Here is a 21,449-nt window from a genome sequence, read left to right on the forward strand (position 1 = left end):
CCGAGTTAGAAAGGAAAGCGTTCTTTTGTCCGAGTGATAATGCCGGAAAGCGAAGCGACCCGCTGTCTCGGTAAGAAAGAGGAACGACCTGAAATCCAGAGGCGGTCACGAGGTAATAGAAATAGCTGGCACCGTATCGCGTCTGTGTTCCGCACGACACACTCGCGCATACGTGAATTTCGCGCAGAGAGGATGTACAATAGCCGCTGGCGGCACGCGCGTATCTGCGTCGCATGCGCGCACGTCGCCGAGGTGTCGGATGTGCATACGCAGTGACACGATGTGCTCGACGGCCGTTGACAGTGCGTCGGAGACGTGGTCTGAAAGACGGAAGCCGCTACGTACCGTTACCGCAGGCGCGCCTTGCCTAGGTATTGCTCCGCATCACAATAGCAACAATCGCAGCAGTAGCAGTAGCAGCAGCAGCAGCAGCGGTAGCCCATATCTCGCGCACTCGAGGACAGCGGAGCGACACGCGCACTCGGTAACCGCGCGCAGGCGGCGACGGCGCGTCGAACGGTCGGCGGGCCACTAGTAGTACGCCCGCGGCGCCACGCCAGCTAACTTGCACTTTGAACCCTCCTTTCCCATGGAGACTCGATGCACAGAGAGAGAGAGAGCCTCTCTCCTCGGACGCTCGCGATTCTGCGCCGTAGCTCGCCCGCGCGCTTTGTCCCGTGCTTGTACTTGCGCTACGCTACACTACACGACTCTCTCTCTCTCTTTGCCTCTCTATTTTTACGTCCTCAGGCCTGCGCAGCTTCCACCACTCTACCTTACCGCCGAGAGAGAGCGAGAGAGAGAGACGTCGCGTTGTCCATGGATATTTTTGGCCGGGAGACCAAGACGGCGATGGGACAATCTTTTTTTGTCGCGCGACGGAGGGACACCCAAGATTTTCTTCAGCGCGCACGACACAGAAAGCGAGAAAAAGAGAGCAGCGCTTGCTGGTGCTCGTCCTGCCGGGAATTTTCGCGCGCGCGAGCTTTTTAAGGTTATGTCACGCCCCATGCGTGCGTACGCGGAGACGCGCGGAGCGTCGAACGCACAGCCATCGGCAAGCTTGACGTTGGACGTCAAAAAACAGGAAAAAAGAGGCAAAGCGAGGCAAACAGCGCTCCGTGTTTCTGAGTCGTCGGTCAAAGCTGTGGCAGCCAGGCGGCGCATGAATATGCAGCGAGCACTGCCGAGTGCTCGCGCGCTTTTGGCGACAAGACGAGGAGAGATAGAGAGAGAGAGAGAGAGAGAGCAGGCGGGCGTCTGTGCTCGTTCCATTTTGCGTGCGAAGCGCCGCCAAACGAAGGCCCATCGAGCGAAACGTGCGAGAGTCAGCCGAGGCGGAGGTCGCGGCGCTCCCGGGCAAGGACGACCTCGAGCGCGCGATTCCGATCGCCGGCGTCAGCCACCAACGTATCCGGGCGGAGGCGGGGGACGCGAAGCGCTCCGTCGGCCCGCGCTGAGACGGCGCTTTCCATATTTACGCGAGCACGAGCGAGAGGGTCGACGGGCCGAACGGAGTTTGCGCTCGAGCGGCGCGTGTATTTTAAAAGCCGGCGCGCGCGCGCGCGCGCACTGCAGCGGCTACTCCGCGTGCGGCAGACATCACAAATAAATCCCCCGGAGTGCGTCGGCGGCGGAGGCCTTCCCGTCGCACGGGACAGTGGGGCAGCGCGTCGGCCGCGAGAGCCATTTTCTCTCTCTCGTGGCGCACTCGCGAGCTGGGACGAGATGCCCGAGGCAGGCCGCGCGACCGATTATCGATTACCCGTGCGCCGTCGACGGCTCCGACACAGTGGCGAGCAGCAGCCGACACGGCCAATCCGCCACCGATCGTGTTCCGCCCGCGCAGACTCATTACCCCCCCCCCCCCCCCCCCCCGGGCCAATTGTCCATGGTGCCGTGACCGAACATCTTCCTTTTATATTCAGAGCGCCTCCGAGAGAAGAATCGCTCGGGCCTATATGGGTCGCCCGGGACCGAGCCTCTCGGACTAACCAACTGATGTTTTCATTTTACCTTTCACTTTCCTGAAAAGTTAACAGACACAACGATGCAGGATATTATATCTCAATATCGGCGTGTCCATATGTGGAATATACGAGTGATTGATGAGAGGTTGGCTATGCGTTTTTCTTTTTTTTTTATTCATCGTGTATTTTCATTCAAAAATATGGAGGATGAGGAATACGCGATAGCGTGGATAATCGACCTGGCGTATTACCTGCGTCCAATAAAGGCTGATCAGAGCGATAGCATTGTGGACACACGCAACTGCAGCAAGATATTACGCGCGATGCGAATTTTTCATGAGATTAAGAGAAAGAGAACACGCGAAGAGCATTGTTTCAGTGGTGAGAGGAGTGGAGGGGGTGGGGAGGAAAACCGTCTACTGTTGGCTTTATATCTCTCTCTCTGACATTGTCATACTGCGCTAAACATCGCGCGAGTGCGCAACGAGTGGGCATAAATTGCTCTCTCTTCTCCGCCTGCGGATGACAAGTAGCCCCAAATAAATATACGCGTGCGTGTTCGGCAACTTGTCCGCGGGCGCACGTTTTACATCGCGTCGCTCCATCGAGGACGGATGGACGATCGCCTGGACGAATGACAGCGGATAGCGGTATCGCGAGAAACGGCGCCAATTAAACTAATTTGTTTCCCTCCAGAGCTAACGTTACAACTTTTCGCCGCGGAATGGGACGATCAAGAGAGAAAGAGAGAGAGAGAGAGAGCAACAACGACTGCACTTATTTCTTTGACACGCGTTCGAGTTTTCGAAGGTTTTACGAAGCGCAGCGACATCACTCGCGCACACCGCACGTGCACTCCGCGTGAATCGCCGGATATGCCGGCGACTCCGGTTCGTAATTGCGGTATTTCGAAGGGCAATCGCGCGCGCGGAACCCGTGTGGCGCACAGCGAGCGCGGAAGCTCGAGCAGCCTGCGCGCCAATCAGCCGACTCGATGCGATTTGGCCGGGAGGAGAGATCGAAGAAGAAAAAAAATGACAAATGCTGTTGCGCCCCCTCCCCCTCCCGCGGCCGCACGACTCCCGTACGGAAACTACGGAAATAGAGGGAGAGAGAAAGCGCGCACACGTGTGGAAGCCCAGAGGCGAGGAATATTTTCACGCTACGTCCAGATGCCGGGAGGAGAACACGATAGCAGGTCGCCCGTGGTCTGGACACAGCCGGCACTGTGCAGCCTCCGCCTAAGACAAGCACATGCGAGCTCGCACCGAGACGCGAAAGCGCGCAACACGCGCGAGCGAGCGGAGGACAATATAACGCGGCGGCGAAGCGCGCAGCTGCTTGGCACTCGAGGTGGCGCGTAGTTCTCTCTCCTCGGACGAGTTTTATTATCCTTGCCGCGCGCATCGTCGGTGCCTCGGCGAGCGCCATAAAGCCGCCGAGACGGACAGCTGATGGGCGCATCCTGGACCTCGACGCTGCCGTTAGACGGGGCCATGGCGCCGCTTAAGGCGCTCGCCCAGGAAGAACGCGAGTCGACGCCGCGCGCGTCATCTGCGACGCGCGTGAGCCTCTCTCTCGCTCGTCCGCGCTAGCTGTACGTATACAAGCTCTCGCTGCGACGAGAATTTTTAAGCTTTCGCGCGAGCCGGCCAAGGCGACGCTTATCTCCGCAGCGTCCGCCTGAGTGCCCTTGTTATCGTGATGCCCACGCAGAGCACATAAAACTCTCTCTCTCTCTCTTTCACTCAGTAATACACGCATTTGCACATTTTTCCGGTTTATCGTGTACCCGAGCAGCAGCTGCAGCTGCAAGCTTGGGAACATTTTGCGCGCGCGCTAAACTGCGCCTTGCGTAACTCGCGCGTAATTCGGCGCTTCCTTCTCGCCGAGGGTCTCATTTTCTTCATCGCGCAGCGCATTGTCTTTGGCGCGACGAGGGGAAAAGCTCGTTGAGTCATCACCGCGCCAAGGAAATAAGAAGAGACAATAAAAGTTTCACTATAGGAAAAATGGGCCATTATCTCTGCGCGCGCGTGCGTAATAAACGGCGTGTAGCACGTGCGTCGTCGGGGCTCATTCATTCTCCGTGCTCTGCCGTCACTTATCCTTGTCGTACATTTTTGATTTCGTCGAGCGAACAATGAGTTTCCTCGGAACGAACGGTTGCTCCGGACCGATCGCGGGATGACGTAACGACAGAAAAAGGGGAAAAACAACTTCGGCCGTGATGTCTGCCGTGCGCACGTGCGACTCGCTCGCTGTTTAATTTTACGAACTTTGCAGTCCGACGGCCGAATTGAGTCTCTTCCTAAAATCAAGCCAATCGCAGCTCATAACGGGAATTATGCCTCCATCATATCGCACGCTGACGATCACGGGGGAGGTTAAAAAAAAAAAAAAAAAAAAAGCCGAACGAGTTGTCGACTCTTCATGGCCGAATAACTCTTATGGTTTTCGAACGCTCGTTCGTGAAACTGTTTGTTTTCCCAAGTAGCGTACCGTGAGAATGTGGATTAGAGAGAAATCGATGGAAAATCCACACGTGGAACGATAGAATCGAAATGGGCGGAAAGGGGGGGTGGGGGGACCGGTTAGAGTTCCAAGAACAGAAGAGGAGAGAAAGAAGCGCGCTCTGACGCTCTCGATCAAGGTTCCCGTCGTCGATCAGTGGGATCCTTTCCAAGGTCGTCGCCACGCGCCACGCATCTTTTCTCGTAACTTTCCAATCCTCGCACGCAGCGACGTCGAGATAAGTCGTTCAGGGTCTCTTTGATTTCTCTCTCTCTCTCTCTCTCTCTCATTTTCTCTTCGTCGTGACTTGGCAGGATTACTTATCTAGCGCATATCCATTTGGCGCCAAAGTTATCTTTAGCGAAGAAATATGCGCGAAACGAGGATTGAGAGATTGCCAATGTGTGCTTCCTTTTTTCGTTGTTCCTCCGACGGCATACGTATACTTACACGTGGCGCGCGCTCCCGGCAGAATGAGATAAGATACGAACCGTGTCTGTCATTCGCAATCGAGACATTCTCGATTTACATGTGTCGCGTTGAATGGCAACGCTCAAAGAGAATTTTCTAAAGAACAAGAAATCTTATAGTTTTCAAACTTTCAATGTTCTCATCGTCGCTTCGCGTTGCGGTATTTCGCGTTACAAAGGAAAGTCCTACATGCGCATTGTACTTAGTAAGGCAGGGAATTTAACTTATGTATTTTCGTATTTTATTTATTTATTTTTTTTCATTGTGATATCTCTTTCCGTCCCAGGAGGGCAGCGGCTATTGTCACGATTCGCGTTCATCGTGAAATTCGCTTGAGAAGAATAATTAATCAGAGACGGCGAACAAACAAGTGGTATTACGAGAAATTAATTCCTCTCTGCGTGTCTCGGCAAGAAACCGGAATTGACCATTTCTTCATATCGCGTGTATATAAACACACAGTTTACGCACCTCCCTATGTATCTCGCGAGAAAAGAGAACGAGGTTATAGTACCTGAGAATCCATAAATGGCGATACCGCGGTGGCAAGCCAAATATCACTTTTTTTTTTCGAGAGCAAGAGGGAAACACGAGAGAAAAGACATCCGCAGCGGCGGCGACGGCGGCAGTCATTGAAACGAGGTGGTTGTCGGTCGAGGGGAAAAGTGTATACGTGCAATTACGACGCACTTGCGTCGGTCGCACATGCTATATACGTGAATGTAAATACGAGTTGTCGTCGCGAAAAAGGTCACACAAACGCGCGTACAGGCAAGCGTGCGCGCGCGAAGGTTGCGTGCGTGTGGCTAGACCTAATTACGCATGAGCGTGCGGGATTAATAAGCGTTAGCGACACACAAGGCAGCCCAGCGTGTGAGAGAGAGAACGATTCGCTCGCGTGTGGGAACGTCCTGCTCGCGCATCCCTTTTTCGCGCGTTTACGTATACATCTATTTTTTTTTCTTCTTTTTCTTTCCTCGCAAGATAGAGAGGCTTTAGTCGCGCGCGCGCGATGTTAATCTCGCGAGGCAAAGTGTGTAAGCGGAGCTGGCTGCTCTCTTTACAATTAGCGACGACTACGGAAAGGTTAACGACTGCTCACCGCTCGGCCTCATTGTTTCGTGTGTATGTCGCTATCTCTCTCTCTCTCTCTCGTTCTCTCTCGTCCCGACGGGAATCTATTAATACGAACGGACGCGCGCGCGAATTAAAGGCGCGCGAGAGAGATGCGCCGTCGCTCGCGACAATGCGCACATCGCGCGTCTGTCACCCGCGCCACCCAAATTACCCCGGCTCGTGAGAACGCTTATCGTGCGCGCGAAAACTATCGACTCGGCGCGCTCTGCGTAATTAGGAAAAAAAATTCTGATTTTTTTTTTTCTTTTTTTTTTCTTTTCATTTCCTCGCATATGAAACGCGCCGTTTTTCCCGTTTTTTCTTGCTTTTCTGTCGTCGCAGTCGTCGGCTCGGCAAATTTTCCTCGGAGACTTTCATTTCCCGGAGTAGTAGAGCACGAGACGACCCACGCTATATATACGCACCCGTATTTCTCTCATTACACGCTCGCGTTTCACGATTTGCCTCTCGTCGTCGTCGTCGTCGTCGTCGTCGTCGTCGTCGTCGTCGTCGTCGTCGTCGTCGTCGTCGTCGTCGTCGTCGTCGTCGTCGTCGTCGTCGTCGTCGTCGTCGTCGTCGTCGTCGTCGTCGTCGTCGTCGTCGTCGTCGTCGTCGTCGTCGTCGTCGTCGTCGTCGTCGTCGTCGTCGTTCTCCCACTTTGGCCACTTTGTCAGAAAGGAATTTTTTTTCTCGTCCTGCGCGAGCGATGTTCATTAAACGACGATATTCAGCGGAAACGTCGTTAACGCCTCTCTCTCGGCTGGTTTATTAAACGAGGAAGTCGAGAGAGGAAAAAAGCTGCTATCGCCGGAAGAAGCGAATGAGCGAGCTCGCACGCGCCGTACTTACTTATGCGCGCTTCACTGATGACATTGCTGGAAGCCTAATTAGCCCGCTTTTATCCGATCGTGTCTGCAACCACAACAGCTGTTTAATTAGAAATATACCCATGCTGAAGTCGTCGGAATAAAAATGATAATACCAGTAGACTGAAAGCAAGTAATTCAATGCTGTGCTGGAGACGGTTTCTCTTCGTAGTTACGAAAAAAAAGAAGAAACGCGTGATGCAAGCGAGAGACAGAGAGGAGAGAGAGAGAGAGAGCTATTATCCCATCGAATGCACGTATGTCTGCTGCCGTCGTCGAGGCGAGATACAAATCATGTTTTACTCGTCGATCGTAGCTACAACGTATCTCTCTCCGGCAAAAGTCGTGTCTCGAAGTTTTCCGCGGGCGAAGCTTGGCGGCGTTCTTTTTAGGGGCGAGAGAGGGAGAGGCCGCGCAGCAGTGTGGGACGATTAAATACCGGCCGTTGAGGCAGCGGAAGTCGATCGACTTGGCTTTTCAAGCGAACCACTCGTAATGCGCGCATCTGCGGCTGCGATTTTTCCCCCCAATTGCTTCTTCTGCCTTCCAGGAACGGACTCTGCTCTTACGCTCGTCGTCTCGGAGGGATCGGCATCGCGAAGTACGGCCGGCGTTGCATCATCATCATCGTGCAGGAGGGGTGGGACCTTGCGCGCGATCGGCGTCGATCGTCCGTTTGCACAACTAACAAATAACGAGTTCGGCCCGCCTCTATTTGCATAACTGCCTTTGCGCCTCGCTGGACGACGAAAATCAGCGCGAGTGCCGGTCATTTCGCGGCGCGCACACCGGCCCATTTACATTTCAAATCGAACGACTTGCCGTTGGGCCTGCGAATCGCGCTCGCGCAACAATCGCTGCGGCAAGATGCGCTCGTCGGAGCCATGTCCGACGGCGCATTGGGTAATAAACCCAACCCGAGTGGCGCGCGAGGACGAGGCACGTGCGCTCGCGAGTGGAAAGTCGAGTTCGATCGCAGTCAGGGGCGGCGGGGGCTGAGGCTATTCTTTTAAGTCAATTATCGCGCGGCTAAACTCGGTGACGTCCATCGGCAAAACTGCACGGCTGGCGAGCGCGCGCTCGGCGCGAAGCGATCGAGTCTTCCGATTTCGCCTTTTACGGGCAAGCACGCTAACCTCCACTCTCCGCCGACCTCTCGATCGGCTTAGCTTTGCCTGCCGTCGGATTATCGGCTTTTTTCCTCGCGACTCGATTTGCATCACGGGCGTCGAGGAATGTCCGCGTGAGTTTTGAAATCGCGGAAAGCCGCCGTGCGCCCCGTCGATCGACCGGCCGCGGCGAAAATATACGACCGGCCGGCGGCGCGTGCTAACGAGATCATAAGCGACACTTTCGATCGAATTCAAATTGCGCAATCGGCTGGTTGAAAAAGCCAGCCCAACGAAAGAGTCGCTCGATTTGGCGAAGAGAGGTGGGCATAGGGGGTTTCGGCATGAACGAAGAGGGGCGTGCGTCGATTCTCGACGGATCGATAATGCACGAGTCGAGCGTCGATCCTCCTCTCTTGAAAGAATGGCCTGTCGCATGTACAACGGCGAAGCAAAACGCGTTCCCGGCAAAGGAAACACGTTAAAAGCCACACACGCGCACGCACACGCACTTGTTCCCGTTGGCGCGCAGCGACTCTTGAGAGCGACAGAATACAGCCCATTAGGTCGAAACCTCAAAGCCACTCTCTTCTGCGCGCGACGAGTCGAAAAGGTTTTCGAGTCAGCGGACTCTCCGTGCTCTCTCTCTCTCTCTCTCTCTCTCTCACGCCCCATCTGCGCGACTACAGTGTCACGGCGAGCGAGAGCTGGCCGTATGGGCGCCGCCACCGCCGCATTCCTCGAAGAGCGCCGATTCTCAAGACAAGGCGAGCCAGAGTTTTCGGCTACGCCCACGCCGGTGCGCGCGTGCATGTGTTTCTCTTCTCCGAAGCAGACTCACGGAAGAAAAAGGCCCCTTTAAACAGCATTTAGGCTACCGTCTGGAAAATTGGAAAAACACACACGAAGCTGCGAGCGAGTCTGGGGGAGCCGTTGCCGCCGTCGAGTGCCGCGCGCCAACTTTTAATTAAGTCCCGAACGCCGACGAGCATTCCACTCGCAGTCGTCTACAGCGCCGTTATTGCATTATTTCATTGAACCGCTCTATAGCCCGAGAGCTGCTATACGTGCTCCCTTCGGCGACTCTTGTGACTTGGGTCGTTAAACTCGACCTCGTGTGTATGTATATGCTTCGAAAAAAAAAACAACAACAAAACCACCCCGTAGAACCCAAACTTTCACAACGCACGCGGGACTACGAGATACAATTTCGCTCGTTGACAACTCTCTCGCTATATAGGTAAAAAACGAAAAAAAAATAAAAATAAAAAAAACGAGCCCCGGGCCGTGCCTAACAATGAAGCGAGAATGTATGTACCTAATGATGAACGACGATACAGCTGTGTACACCGATAACAACTAACGGTCGTTATCAATTTCGAAATTCTTCTTCGAGGCTCGCCCACCTTCGATTAATAACAATAAAGATACCCACGAAGAAGCCTCCCCCCCCCATCTTTTTCCTCATTTGACTGTAGCCATAGAAGAGGAAGAAATTAATGTGCCGTAGTCACGACTCGCCACTGCGCGCGGCTTCCAATAAATACGCTTCGCGAGTTACGCGGACAAATGAGTGTTTTGAGTAATGACATCGTCCTTTTTTCCGTCACACGCACGACGAAATCCGACGGTGTAAATATTGAAGCGCGAGCGCGCGTACGCACGCATACGCGATTTTATCGATCTTCGGCCGTTCAACGAAAGGTTTCCAAGCATTATCTTTGAACGCGCAATTATTAGATCGGGCGCCGATAAAATAGCTCCTCGGTCGAGAGACGAGTATATGTGACACGCGAGCTTCTTAATCCATGACGTAAACAACGCTGGCATCAGACGCACACAGAAACAAATATTTGGAGGAACAGCTGACAGGTCGGTAAGCACATAAAAAACGAATAGGCTAAGACATTCTCAAAGATGCTCTGGCTATAGTACTTTATCTTCGAGCTTATACGATCGCATCAAACGCGCATATACACAAAGCAAGCGCGCGCGCAGCCGCGCGAGAGCGAACTGCATTAACATTCGTGCATCGTGATAGACATATGTGACAAACCTGTCGTCCTGAAGCCGCTTGAGGTCGGCCATCTCGAGCTCGAACTTGAATTTGGACAGATCGCAGAGGAGAGCATCGCGCTCCTGAATGACCTCGGCGAGCTCGCGCTGAAGCCGCTCGATCTCGGCGTATTGCCGGCTGATCAGCTGGTTCTTTTCCTCGAGCATCGCGTCCAAGTCCCTCGGCTCGCCGGTGCCGACGCTTTGCTGCTGTTGCTGCTGCTGCAGAAGCGCACTCATCTTTTGCCTTCGACGACTCTTACGAATTCCACACACTACCCGCGACGGCCGTTGTACAGCAGCAGCGACGCACGTGCGGCGCTCATCCCGCCACCGGCCTCGCGCCTTTCTTTCTCACTCACCGCTCTATTTGGCAACGGCTATATATGCGACTGTTGCTGATGCTGCTTGGCGATCTCCGCTCCAAAATTGTTTGCGCGCACAATAAACACACGAGTGTAACTCGCGAGAACGAGACCGTACGCGCGCACAGATGCACAGACACACTCGCGCGCGAAATCGCTGTCAAGGGAGGGTGGGCTTTTCGGCTATATACGCGCTTGCTCGTCGCGAGCGCAGAGAAACAGGCAGCAGCGTCCACAGCAGCACAAGCGACCGCGTCGCAGCACTACGTGCGTGTGAATAAGCGGCGGCGGTGACTGGCCGCGTGTGTGTATCGCGGAGAGTTTGCTCGTACATTCGTTCGTTCGCTGGCTCAAACACACACTTGCGCTTCCTTCCGCGCCTGCGCGTTACGACAGACGACCTCACGCCGCGCGAGAAAGCCGCTGCCGTACTCCTGGCTCCCCTCTCTGCCTGCTGTTGCAACTGGCTCGGCCTGCTAACGATCGATCTCGACCCGTGTGCTGCCCCTCGCGCGAATATATACTTAGACTAAGCTCACCTTTTTTTATAAGAGCACGGTGGTTCTCTGTATTGCCTGCTGTTGCTCGCGATCCCTTCTGCAACAACCTCTCGCGCTCTTTTTATTTACGAAAAAGCTTTTAGGACGCATGCGTGCTATCCGTTTTACCGCTATCTTTTGCCATGGCGTTCAAATTGGCTTTTTTCTATTGATGATTTGGATAGTTTGACAATCAACTCTTTCGTATAAGAAGTAAGTGTGTTGATTTTGTAAATTGATACGAATTTAAGTAGTATCAGATACGAATATAATTGCAAGCAAGTATATGATGATAAATAACATTTAAAAAATCAGTAACTACTTAACTGATATTGATTAAAATTAAAAGATAATTTTAATTGTATAAGAACGAATTAAACCGTTAGTTCGCATTTTAGTTGATTTTAATATTCGACGGACTTATAATATACAATGTTTAATATATATATCAGAACGTTTCATAAAATACCAATTGGCGTACAATGCTTTTTTAATAAAAGAAAAAAAAACATAATCAACATAACTTTCGTAAACTCATTTCTTAAAAGAATCGATAGTTGGAATGTCATCAACTTTTGATCAGAATTACTTTTTTTAAAACTAGTATACGAGTCCTCTGCTGCGTGTACGATTAACGCAGCAATCAATTCGCTAAAAATAAATTGAGAAAACTTAGCAACATTATATTCACATATTTAATAAGATATATTTTTAGAATAATGCAAGATACAATAAAAATTATTTCTTTGTATTGATACAAGTGATCCCACTTTCTAGTGCATTTATCTGAGCCACATCATTCAAATGACGATATTCTCTTATAGCCTTAATTCTTTCAATAGTAACTTCATCAAAGCATTTTTTTATAACTTCAGGAAATATATATTTTTCAAGGAAAACATATAGATTTCTCTCTTTTATATGATGAACATCAATATTGTAGAAGTTCTACAAAAAAGAATTATCGAAATATACTATTATGAATTAGTTCAATTAATGAATGCTAAATTACACACACAGTTATTACCATTAAACATTTGGCTCGAGGATTAATTTCTATTGCTTTTAAAAAGTATCTACAAGATTCTTTTAAATCATGTTCCCTTTTCCAATAACTAAAAGCTACATTTAGAATTAAAGGTTGAAGCTGCTTGTCTGGCAATGATTTGTACTTAACCAGCATGTTCAGAAGATATTTTGTAACATCGATAGACTTCTGGGTTTTGATTATGCAATCCACATATTGTTTTTCTGCAGCTAAATTAAAGTCATCAATAGCTTTTTCGAAATAATGTGTAGCTTCCTAAAAAGGTAATGAAAGGCATGTGATCTTGGAACCAAATTTTTCTTATTTTGTTATTTAGAACATTACATTGAATGTTTAAACATAAATTTTAATTTTTATTCTATGATTTCTTTTTTGCCAAACAGTATTATTGGTATTAAAAAAAGTCATTTATGTAATAAACAATGTACAATTAGTAACAGAAACTAATGAGTTGATAGAATCACATGCATGATTTTCAAAACTTTAAAACAATTTTATAAACCAATAAATAAGTTGTTTATTACTAAAATATGACAACTCATTTATGAACTTACCAGATATTCTTCTCTTTTCAAAAAATAAATTCCTCTGTAATGCAAGTACATGCTGTTCTTCGCATCAGTTTTTTCAGCTTTATCGAGGCAAGCTTTTGCCTTTTGCCATTTCTTCTGACTGATAAATCCAAGAGCCAATCGTAGCAATACTGAACTGCACAAACAATCAAAAGACGCAAATATATTGTTATATATTTTCAAAGCTTCCTTGTACTGCCTACTTTCGCGATACATTTGTGCAACGAAAATCCCGTAATTGGGATTCTTTGAGATATTATAAGCTTTTAAAAAACTCTCTCTTTCTTCGCAATCAGGTCTGTCAAAAAGGGATGAATAATCTCTTCTTTGACGACGGAGATTTTTGGCCAAAATGAAGTGCCACATATCGCAATTTCCGTTCAATTTCATTGCTTCACGAATTAATTGTTCAGCTACTTCAGAACCAGCTCTATGGTATATAGACCAACAGATAGCTTTACAGCCTAACAAAGTGCTCTTTTCCTTATTATTCATTTCATCTATATGTTCAAAGTTTTGATAAACTAGGTCGAGCTCTTTTTCCATATTCAATCTGAGATAAACGAAACATTTTGTAGCCTGGAGTACAGAATACACAATTTTGCTGGATACTTCTGGATGAGCTCTGAAAATGTTGTTTATTCAAGTCAGTTAGTGTTGAAAAATGTATTTTATTATTAAATATAGCTATACTTATTTTTCAATATCCGGTAGATATCATTACATTCTTTCAGTTTTTCGAATATTAAATTACTATCACTCTTGTCATCTTTCGTCTCCATAAAAATTATCATTAGAATACGCATCAATTTCAGTAATGGAAGAAGTTCTTCTTCGTCATGGGGAGTGTAATCAATCTTGATTGATTTGCTTATATTCTCCAGTTCCCAATTAAATGGACATTCAAGTTTGGATAACAACTCCTTATAAGTTTCGTTTTTTGACGCCTCAGTATAATTATTCCTGATCGATGCCATTTTGAACCTATTAAAAATGTACTGCCTTAACCAGGCGTTTCAACTCCTCGATTGACACAATCTGACTGAGTCATAAGTTACATACTATACTCTACTCCCAACTTCAGATAAAATGTTTATACTTATGACATTCCTCGATTATGACACTATATATATTCGAGTAAAAAGTGCTGCCACCATCGATCACAATTGTTTTTCACCAAAAACTAACTTTCTTATTTTTGTTGTTTGTAATGTGTTAACTAATAACTAGTTCATTTTTGATAAACTTGTTTAGGGTTCACACGAGCTCTTGAACCTTTTTCCTTTATATTTTTTTCAGCAAACAATATATGACTAATTTTTCTATATAATTACAAAACATTTGATATAAAACTATATACTACTTGCACAGAAAGGCTAAGACAGCGATTATATTTTATTTCAAAATTTCGTCTTACTATAATGGACATAAATACATTATCTGTCGTATCGTGGGGCTCTTAGTGACGCGATCGGAGGAATCAGGGAAAAGGTTGAGGTAAAATCACTATAAACTCACAGTGGATATGGTAGACACTTTAATATACGAGGGTTGTCCGATAAGTACTTAACCTACAAAAGAAAAATGAAAATTTTGGAAAAGTGGCGTTTTATTTTTCAACATAGTCTCCTTTTAGTTCGATACACTTGGCCCAGCGATGCTCCAACTTCTTTAACCCGTCTGAAAAATACATTTCCTCGAGGTCTGAAAAGTAGGCTTCCGTGGCAGCGATTACCTCCTCATTCGACTCAAATTTCTGCCCGGCGAGTGACTTTTTCAAGTTTGGAAACAAAAAGAAGTCGCTCGGGGCTAAATCTGGAGAATACGGTGGATGGGGCAGCAGTTCGTAGCCTAATTCGACCAATTTGGCCATGGCGACGGCGGAGGTGTGAGCCGGTGCGTTGTCATGGTGAAAGAGCACATTTTTCTTCGCCAAATGGGGCCGTTTTTTCTGCAATTCGACGTCGAATCGGCCCAATAATTCGGCATAGTACAGCCCTGTGACCGTTTTGCTCCTCTCCAGGTAGTCGATGTAGATCACACCTTGTGAATCCCAGAAAACGGTGGCCATCACCTTTCCGGCCGATGGGGCAGTTTTCGCCTTCTTCGGAACACTCCGATCTATCCCCGATGTTATACAGTGGCGTAGGCCCCTTTTTTCTTCTTGATACTTCTTGTTCGTATTGCGCTTTACTCGTGAGTAAGTTTGCCCTTATTTCTTTGAGTTTATCGAGATGATTACGTTGAAACTCGTCTACGTATCTTGCTGCGTCTTGGGACTTTAGTTGAAGAGTAGGAAGATGTGTTTCCAAATGCGTTTTTCTAAAATACATGGCCTCCATTGGCGCATATCCAGTTCCTCTATTCGGCAGGTTGTTGAATATAAACTGTATTTTCTTTAAATGCCGATCCCAGGTGTCGACGTGGTCTTCGACTAATATCTTGATTTGATCCTTTATTGTTGCGTGGGCCCTCTCTAACGACCCGTTCGACTGGGGATGACCTGCAGCTATGACTATCGGCTTTATCTTGAGGTGCTTTGTAAAGACTTTCATCACTTCTGACTGCAAACCCTGAGCGTTATCCATTATTATTTCCTGTGGGGCTCCATATAAATAGACGTAATGGTTAAACAGGGCGTTGGCGGTTTCCTGGCCAGAGACTGTCTTTACCGGTATTAGCGTCAAAAATTTGGTAAGCTGGTCTTGGACGCTGAGTATAAATCGGTTGCCATTTATTGAAGCTGGTAGAGGCCCGACGTGATCGATCGCAATCCTTTCTCCTAAACATCTTGGTGGTTGTATCAGTACTCCATCCGCTTGCGTGTTATATTGTGCTCGCTTCGTTATTTGACACTTCTTTATGAAATTCTCTACGTCCTTTCTACAATTTGTCCAAAAGTATTTTGCGGAAATTAATTCGAAAGTCTTATTTATACCGAAATACCCGTTCTCTGGCCCGTGGTATAATTTAAGTATTTCTAACTTCTCAGCTTCGGATTTCACTTCTGTTGTAGCTGTACTTTTTATTACTACGTCGGGTACTATGTTAAATCTTGTATAGATGAACCTTATCATTCGAGTGATTATGTATTTAACATTGTTATCGAGCAAAGACATAGCAAGTAGGCGTGGTGATACTAGTCAGGTGACCTTTTAGTTTGTTGAAAGCTATCTGTGGTTCTTCGTCGTGTGGTTCCTATTAGGATGTCGTGCTCGGCTCCTATTATAATAGTCGGTAACTTTGTATGAGTAACCTCTCGAATTGGTCGGAATACTGTATTTCGATAAGTCTGTAGGTATTCTTCGAAATCTTGGCTCTCATCATAATACGTTTGAACTGCGTGTACTCGCCTGGAGAGTGCGTCAGCATGCATTATGATCGAGCCCTTTTTGTATTCGATTTCGTAATCGTACTCTTCCAATTTCAGTCTCCAACGCATTAGACGCGACGACGGATCCTTGACGCTCATTAGCCACTTTAGAGGCTTGTGGTCGGTAATAATTTTAAAATGCTTACCGTACAAAAAGTGCCTGAAGTGCTTGACTGCCCACACAATCGCCAAAAGCTCCCTCTCTGTGGTGCTGTATCGAGATTTTGCGTCGTTGAGCGTTCTTGATGCGTAGGCGCACGGCCTTTCAGACTTTCCTTGCACTTGTAAGAGGACTGCACCAACAGCCTTGTTACTGGCGTCCGTACATAGTATAAATGGCTTGATATGATCGGGGTATATCAGCACAGACTCACTCGTGAGAGCTTCCTTTAAGCTCTGCAAGCTCTTGTCTTGCTCTTCGTTCCACACAAATGGCTTGTCCTTTTTTAATAAGTCCGTCAGTGGTTTAGCAACTTTGCTAAAGTTCTTGATGAACTTCCTGTATTACCCTGCGAGTCCGAGAAAACTCTTTATTTCCTTCGCGTTTGTTGCGGTGTTCTGTAACTCCTCACGGCTTCGATCTTGTTTGGATTTGGTTTCACTCCGTCTTTTGTGATGACGTGCCCGAGGTATTCTAATTCGGGACGTAAGTACTCACATTTGTCTGGTTGCAACTTTAAATCGTGGTCCCGCAGCCGCTGCAACAATGTTCTTAATCTTTCGTTATGTTCTTTAAGGATGGATCCAAAAACAATTATGTCGTCGAGAAAGACGTAGCAGATTTTGCCAATTAGTCCTCGCAATATATATGGTTGATTGCTCGCTGGAAGGTTGCGGGCGCGTTTTTTAGACCCATCGACATCCTCTTAAATTGAAAGTGTTTATTCGGAGTGGAAAAGGCCGTGAGCTTTCTTGATTCCGAGTCCATCAGAACGTGATAGAATCCTGAGTAGACATCAAAGGCGCTGAAGTATTGTGCCCCGTTCATATTTTCTATGATCTCGTCAATGTGTGGTAGAGGAAAGTTGTCTTGTTGGGTGTGTTCGTTGATCTTGCGAAAGTCCACGACGACTCGCCATTTCTGTTTGCCAGCATGAATACTTTAGAAATCTATTGCTGCGTCTGCAACGGTACGATTGAAAAAGTTGACTAAAAATTTATAGTTGTTTTACCATAATAATTATACTTATACAGCGCTGACGATGACTTTTATATAACATCAAGTACATTTTTCCAAAAAATTTGTAAAATCAATAAGTAAAACAACATTGTCGGTTTAATATAAAGTAAAATATGTTTTTATTATTTATTGTTGTTTTTATGTTTTTATTATTCATAAAATATATTTATTAACGAAGTTAACGGTAGTAACATTGGTCTATGTTTTGTGATTATTTTCTTTCACTATATGAATGCGTAAAACAAAAAAAATCAACTGTTCATTCTACTAACTCATTCTTGCGCGTAATAATTTAGGTAAATTTTAGAATTAATAGTGCATTATGACACAAGTGCAGATACGATGTGATACAAGGCACACGAAAAAAATAGTACATTACGGCACATGTTCAAGAAAGAGCTTCTAGACAAAAATCTACTTTCCCGCACTTGTATCATAATGTCCTAATTCTCAAACATATTTCATACCGTATTTGCGTTACTACCTTGCGCACGGAGTCTCGAAAATAAAATTAGAACTCAGAATAGTACATTACGATACAAGGGCGGGAAAGTAGATTCTGGTCTCGTGTGGCGTTTACGTCCGAGCGAAGCGAGCATGTGCTGTACCGTATTTTTTGATACGACGTGTGGACAGTGCGATTTTCAATGCACCTTTTCTACCGACTGTGCGGGAAAGACGCACTTTGCGCACGGAGTGTCGAAAAAGTACTTATAATAGAATCGTAGAACGTGAAATGTCAACAAAAATTTCATTTTCAATAAATTAATTGTAAATATTATCAAATTATAACCACGTATGCAATATTCTTTTGTATAAAATTTTATTTCAAGTACACATTGATGTACACAGCATACATAAAGTTATAAGTTAACAAATATATCAGCATCTTTCACATATATTTATATTTGTTTAGAAATTTGGTTTTTAGGAACATTATGCAATAAAATATATATTAATCAGTATCTAATCCATATCTGTTTCCTAGACATATGTTATATTACAGCTATAACACAATTATAATTATCTAACAAATTATGATCACGTAATGTGTAATACCTAAATGCAGAATTTTACATTTCAATCATAAAACCTTGTGATTATTTATAAAATGTTGTCTGAGCATTAATACATTTTTAAATTTATAGATTAAAATATTTTTAAATATGCAAGCTAATCAACATTATACTTTTTAAATTAGATTCTGAATTTCTCGTTAATAATCACTGCTCATTAACATTGCAGCTTGATTCACATATGTAATTTTAAATTCACATGGCGGTTGATGCCACGGTTCTCCATCAACTTGCATTGCACAAGATTTTTTTAAAATTACCTGAAAATTTGTAATAAATGGTATATCAACAAATGTTTAAGTACACTCCAGAATGTAATAGAGATACATACTTTAATGCTTTTAGCTTGTCCTAATCGTAATGGTTGTGAAAGGCCAACTTGTAATTGTGCAACATGGAGTGAAGAATACAAAGCAACAACTTCAACTTTTTTATCACTTATACTTTGGGGACTTACATTATTATCTACAATAAATAAACATAAGCATTAAAACCTTTGAAAAATTTTCAATATAACCAGTAAAGTAATACATTTTTTCTTAAATTCCACCTTCAAGATTCATATTCCATAAATCAACACCAGCACCCCATGATGGAATGTTTAATACTACAATACTTTCAATAGAAGGTAACTCCATTTTGTTACCATCCAAATATACTTCAATATTTTTATTTAAATCTTTGCATTCCCTTTCTATAACTTGTTGTGTTCCAAAACATAAATACAAAAGCTAAAAATATTAATATTATTACTTGCATATTTTTCAAGAAAAATATTTGGCAAATTTGTAAGTACCAGAAACCTTATTAAATATTCTGTGACTAAATAAATAAAAACGGCTTTCTCTAGTACGGTGGAAATTTAAAGTAACTTGTGCATCTACACCCACACTCAAATAATTGTACATATGCATTGTCTTGTGGTGCGATCTTAATCCCAAACCTTTTTTATTGTCTATTGTAAGAGACCATCTAAAGAAAAAATTATTTAACAATAATAAATAATATAACTCTTAGTATTCGTCATTGTAATGTGAAATATACCTATCCAAGTTTACTGTTTTAGATGCCTGTATTGTTTGTAAAGTATCACATACATCAGTGTATGTATCATATTCTTTGCCCCATCCTAATACTCTTGATAGATCATTGCCAGTTCCTAATGGAAGAATTGCTACAGCTGGAATTGGCTGTGTTGATAACGACTTTGAATTAACGTATTTATATGACATTAATAATAATAAAAATATATGCTAATTGTTTATTACATTCAATTGTAGCTTATGAATGGCATCTAATAACCAAGCAACAGTACCATCACCACCAGCAACTGCAATCCGATAAGGAGTATCACCTAATAAATGGCACCATTCAAGTGCAGCCACTGGATCACGGTCTGATAAATCTATCACTTGAATAGGATTTAATATCCTTCGAAAAGAAGATAATATTTCAGCACCTTCATTGTTTCCTGACTTTTGATTAGCTGTGATATGTTATTAAATAATCAACATTTGGAAACATCTGAATTCTTAATTAATATTGCAATTAATAAAAAATTCATTTACCAACTACGATTAATGGGCACCAGTTTGGCCATAATGGTGGTACAATAGATTTTAATTGGACTCTCCGCTGAATATTCTGTCTTTTATTAGCTATTTCAAGACTTGATGGAGGAATAATCATAAGCTTAAATACACCAAAATCACATAGCTGTCATAAAAATAAAAAAGCATCAATAGTTTCAGATCAAAACTAGAAAATAAAACATATTTAAGAAAAATCGCTTTACATCACTAATGGAAAGTTTGCATGTTTCATGTGCACATCTTTGACACCAGCAACACCACCAATCTAATAATCCTGGTTCTAAACTACATTCTTCATCACAGACATCACACATTGCAATTAATGGTAAATTACCTGAAAAAGTATTATAAATTTAAAATTTATAAAACTAAAAAACTTGAGGGGTTTGATAATTCTGTAAAGGTTATAAATGATTATTTGATTCTATACATAGATTGCTAGAAATAGAAATTTGCTCCTAAGCATTGTAAAAAGGATTTTTATTTGTTATTTGAATATTTAAAGTATTTTAATAATGTAGTATGATAAAAAATAGAACTTACCTCTAATCCAATGATGCTTTATAGATTCTTTACTGAGTGAACTAAGCTCTTTACATTTAAACTTTTTATCAGCTTTCTTAATACATTCGTGGTCAGCACATATCCCACACGAGTCACAGTACCATCCATTTGCAGCTATTAAAAGTGATTCGCATACATTGCAAAAATAAGCCTAGAAACAAATTTAAAAAGATGTACATCAACAAATAACTAAATTATAATTAAAAAAGTAAATTTCAATGTACTCTAGAACTTCGTTTAATGTTTTGCCAATTATGTCTTCTGTTGTCTCGAACATGGACGTTAAACTCTCCTATTAAAAACTTTACAACATTTATAGTGACAACAAATATTATCATTGTTGAAACTGTTGGCAAAAAACATCCATAAAATCCATCGGTCCACATTTTTTATAATTATGTATCAATTTTCACTGGAAATTCTAAATGTAAAAAAATAAACTTGATTAGCAGAAATGAGATTGAGCTAAAGAAAAGTAATACAAACAATGCAGTGACCATTGAAGTTACTTCAAAATGGTAAAAAATTACTTACCTTGTACAATTAACAACTATAAATAAACGCTTTACAAAATCCACAACTATTCATGTTGATTTCATCCATTTTATGGATTTTTATTGTCACTTCCATGGTAAAAGATGTTTTAGTTATTATTTTATATTTAGGTATCAAGAAGCAAAATCAATTCCTAAGCTATGAACATTGCGATAGTGAGTTGATAGCATGGTGCAGCGGTATTGATACTGTTGATAGGACGGTATAAATTTATATCAGCTTACTTATATCAACAAAACATTAACTATACTAATTAATGTTGATTTCTCGTAATTCCACTGTACTACTTTTAATGAAACAACGATAGCTTTGTGTAAGCGATGGGAGGGAAAATCGAAATGGCAGCTTAATTTAATTTACATTACAATATAAATATTAATTTTAGAATAAAAAAATTTATAGTGTGATAAAACAGTAATTTGATAATTTTAAGAATAAATAATATTTATTTTAGATTTCTATGTAGTTATAAACTTGTATATGG

General features: G+C 44.2%; 3 protein-coding genes across 5 annotated transcripts in view; all 3 read right to left on the minus strand.

Annotated features, from left to right (window-relative positions):
* LOC131669573 (IQ motif and SEC7 domain-containing protein 1) overlaps positions 1-10,759 on the minus strand; it is a 49,683-nt gene extending 38,924 nt beyond the window's left edge. Inside the window, exon 1 of one of the 2 annotated variants that reach the window (XM_058944536.1) lies at positions 10,103-10,759. In XM_058944536.1, coding sequence (XP_058800519.1) covers positions 10,103-10,341 — 239 coding nt within the window. In that variant the 5' untranslated portion in view covers positions 10,342-10,759. Of the gene's footprint in view, positions 1-345; positions 651-10,102 lie in introns of those variants that run through there. The other variant, XM_058944540.1, reaches the window with a different exon arrangement.
* Positions 10,760-11,679: 920 nt separating this feature from the next.
* Positions 11,680-13,746, minus strand: LOC131669535 (uncharacterized). Its single transcript, XM_058944469.1, has 4 exons — positions 13,319-13,746; positions 12,608-13,250; positions 12,033-12,308; positions 11,680-11,953 (listed from the first exon to the last, which is right to left on the minus strand). The coding sequence occupies exons 1-4, from the start codon at positions 13,600-13,602 to the stop codon at positions 11,744-11,746; spliced, it is 1,413 nt and encodes a 470-aa protein (XP_058800452.1). The 5' UTR covers positions 13,603-13,746; the 3' UTR covers positions 11,680-11,743.
* Positions 13,747-18,001: 4,255 nt separating this feature from the next.
* Positions 18,002-21,436, minus strand: LOC131669534 (diacylglycerol kinase epsilon). 2 transcript variants are annotated; one of them, XM_058944467.1, is made up of 11 exons: positions 20,945-21,436; positions 20,635-20,831; positions 20,390-20,561; positions 20,050-20,180; positions 19,823-19,970; positions 19,523-19,740; positions 19,299-19,444; positions 19,058-19,226; positions 18,805-18,985; positions 18,586-18,719; positions 18,002-18,514 (listed from the first exon to the last, which is right to left on the minus strand). In XM_058944467.1, the coding sequence occupies exons 2-11, from the start codon at positions 20,794-20,796 to the stop codon at positions 18,395-18,397; spliced, it is 1,581 nt and encodes a 526-aa protein (XP_058800450.1). In that variant the 5' UTR covers positions 20,797-20,831; positions 20,945-21,436; the 3' UTR covers positions 18,002-18,394. The 2 variants fall into 2 exon arrangements, with proteins under 2 accessions (XP_058800450.1, XP_058800451.1); XM_058944468.1 differs by lacking the exon at positions 18,002-18,514 and having other exon boundaries at positions 18,603-18,719; positions 18,786-18,985.
* Positions 21,437-21,449: the final 13 nt, after the last annotated feature.

This window comes from Phymastichus coffea, unplaced genomic scaffold (assembly GCF_024137745.1).
Source record: "Phymastichus coffea isolate CEN01 unplaced genomic scaffold, Cenicafe_Pcof_1.1 PCOF00094, whole genome shotgun sequence".
NCBI lineage: Eukaryota > Metazoa > Arthropoda > Insecta > Hymenoptera > Eulophidae > Phymastichus > Phymastichus coffea.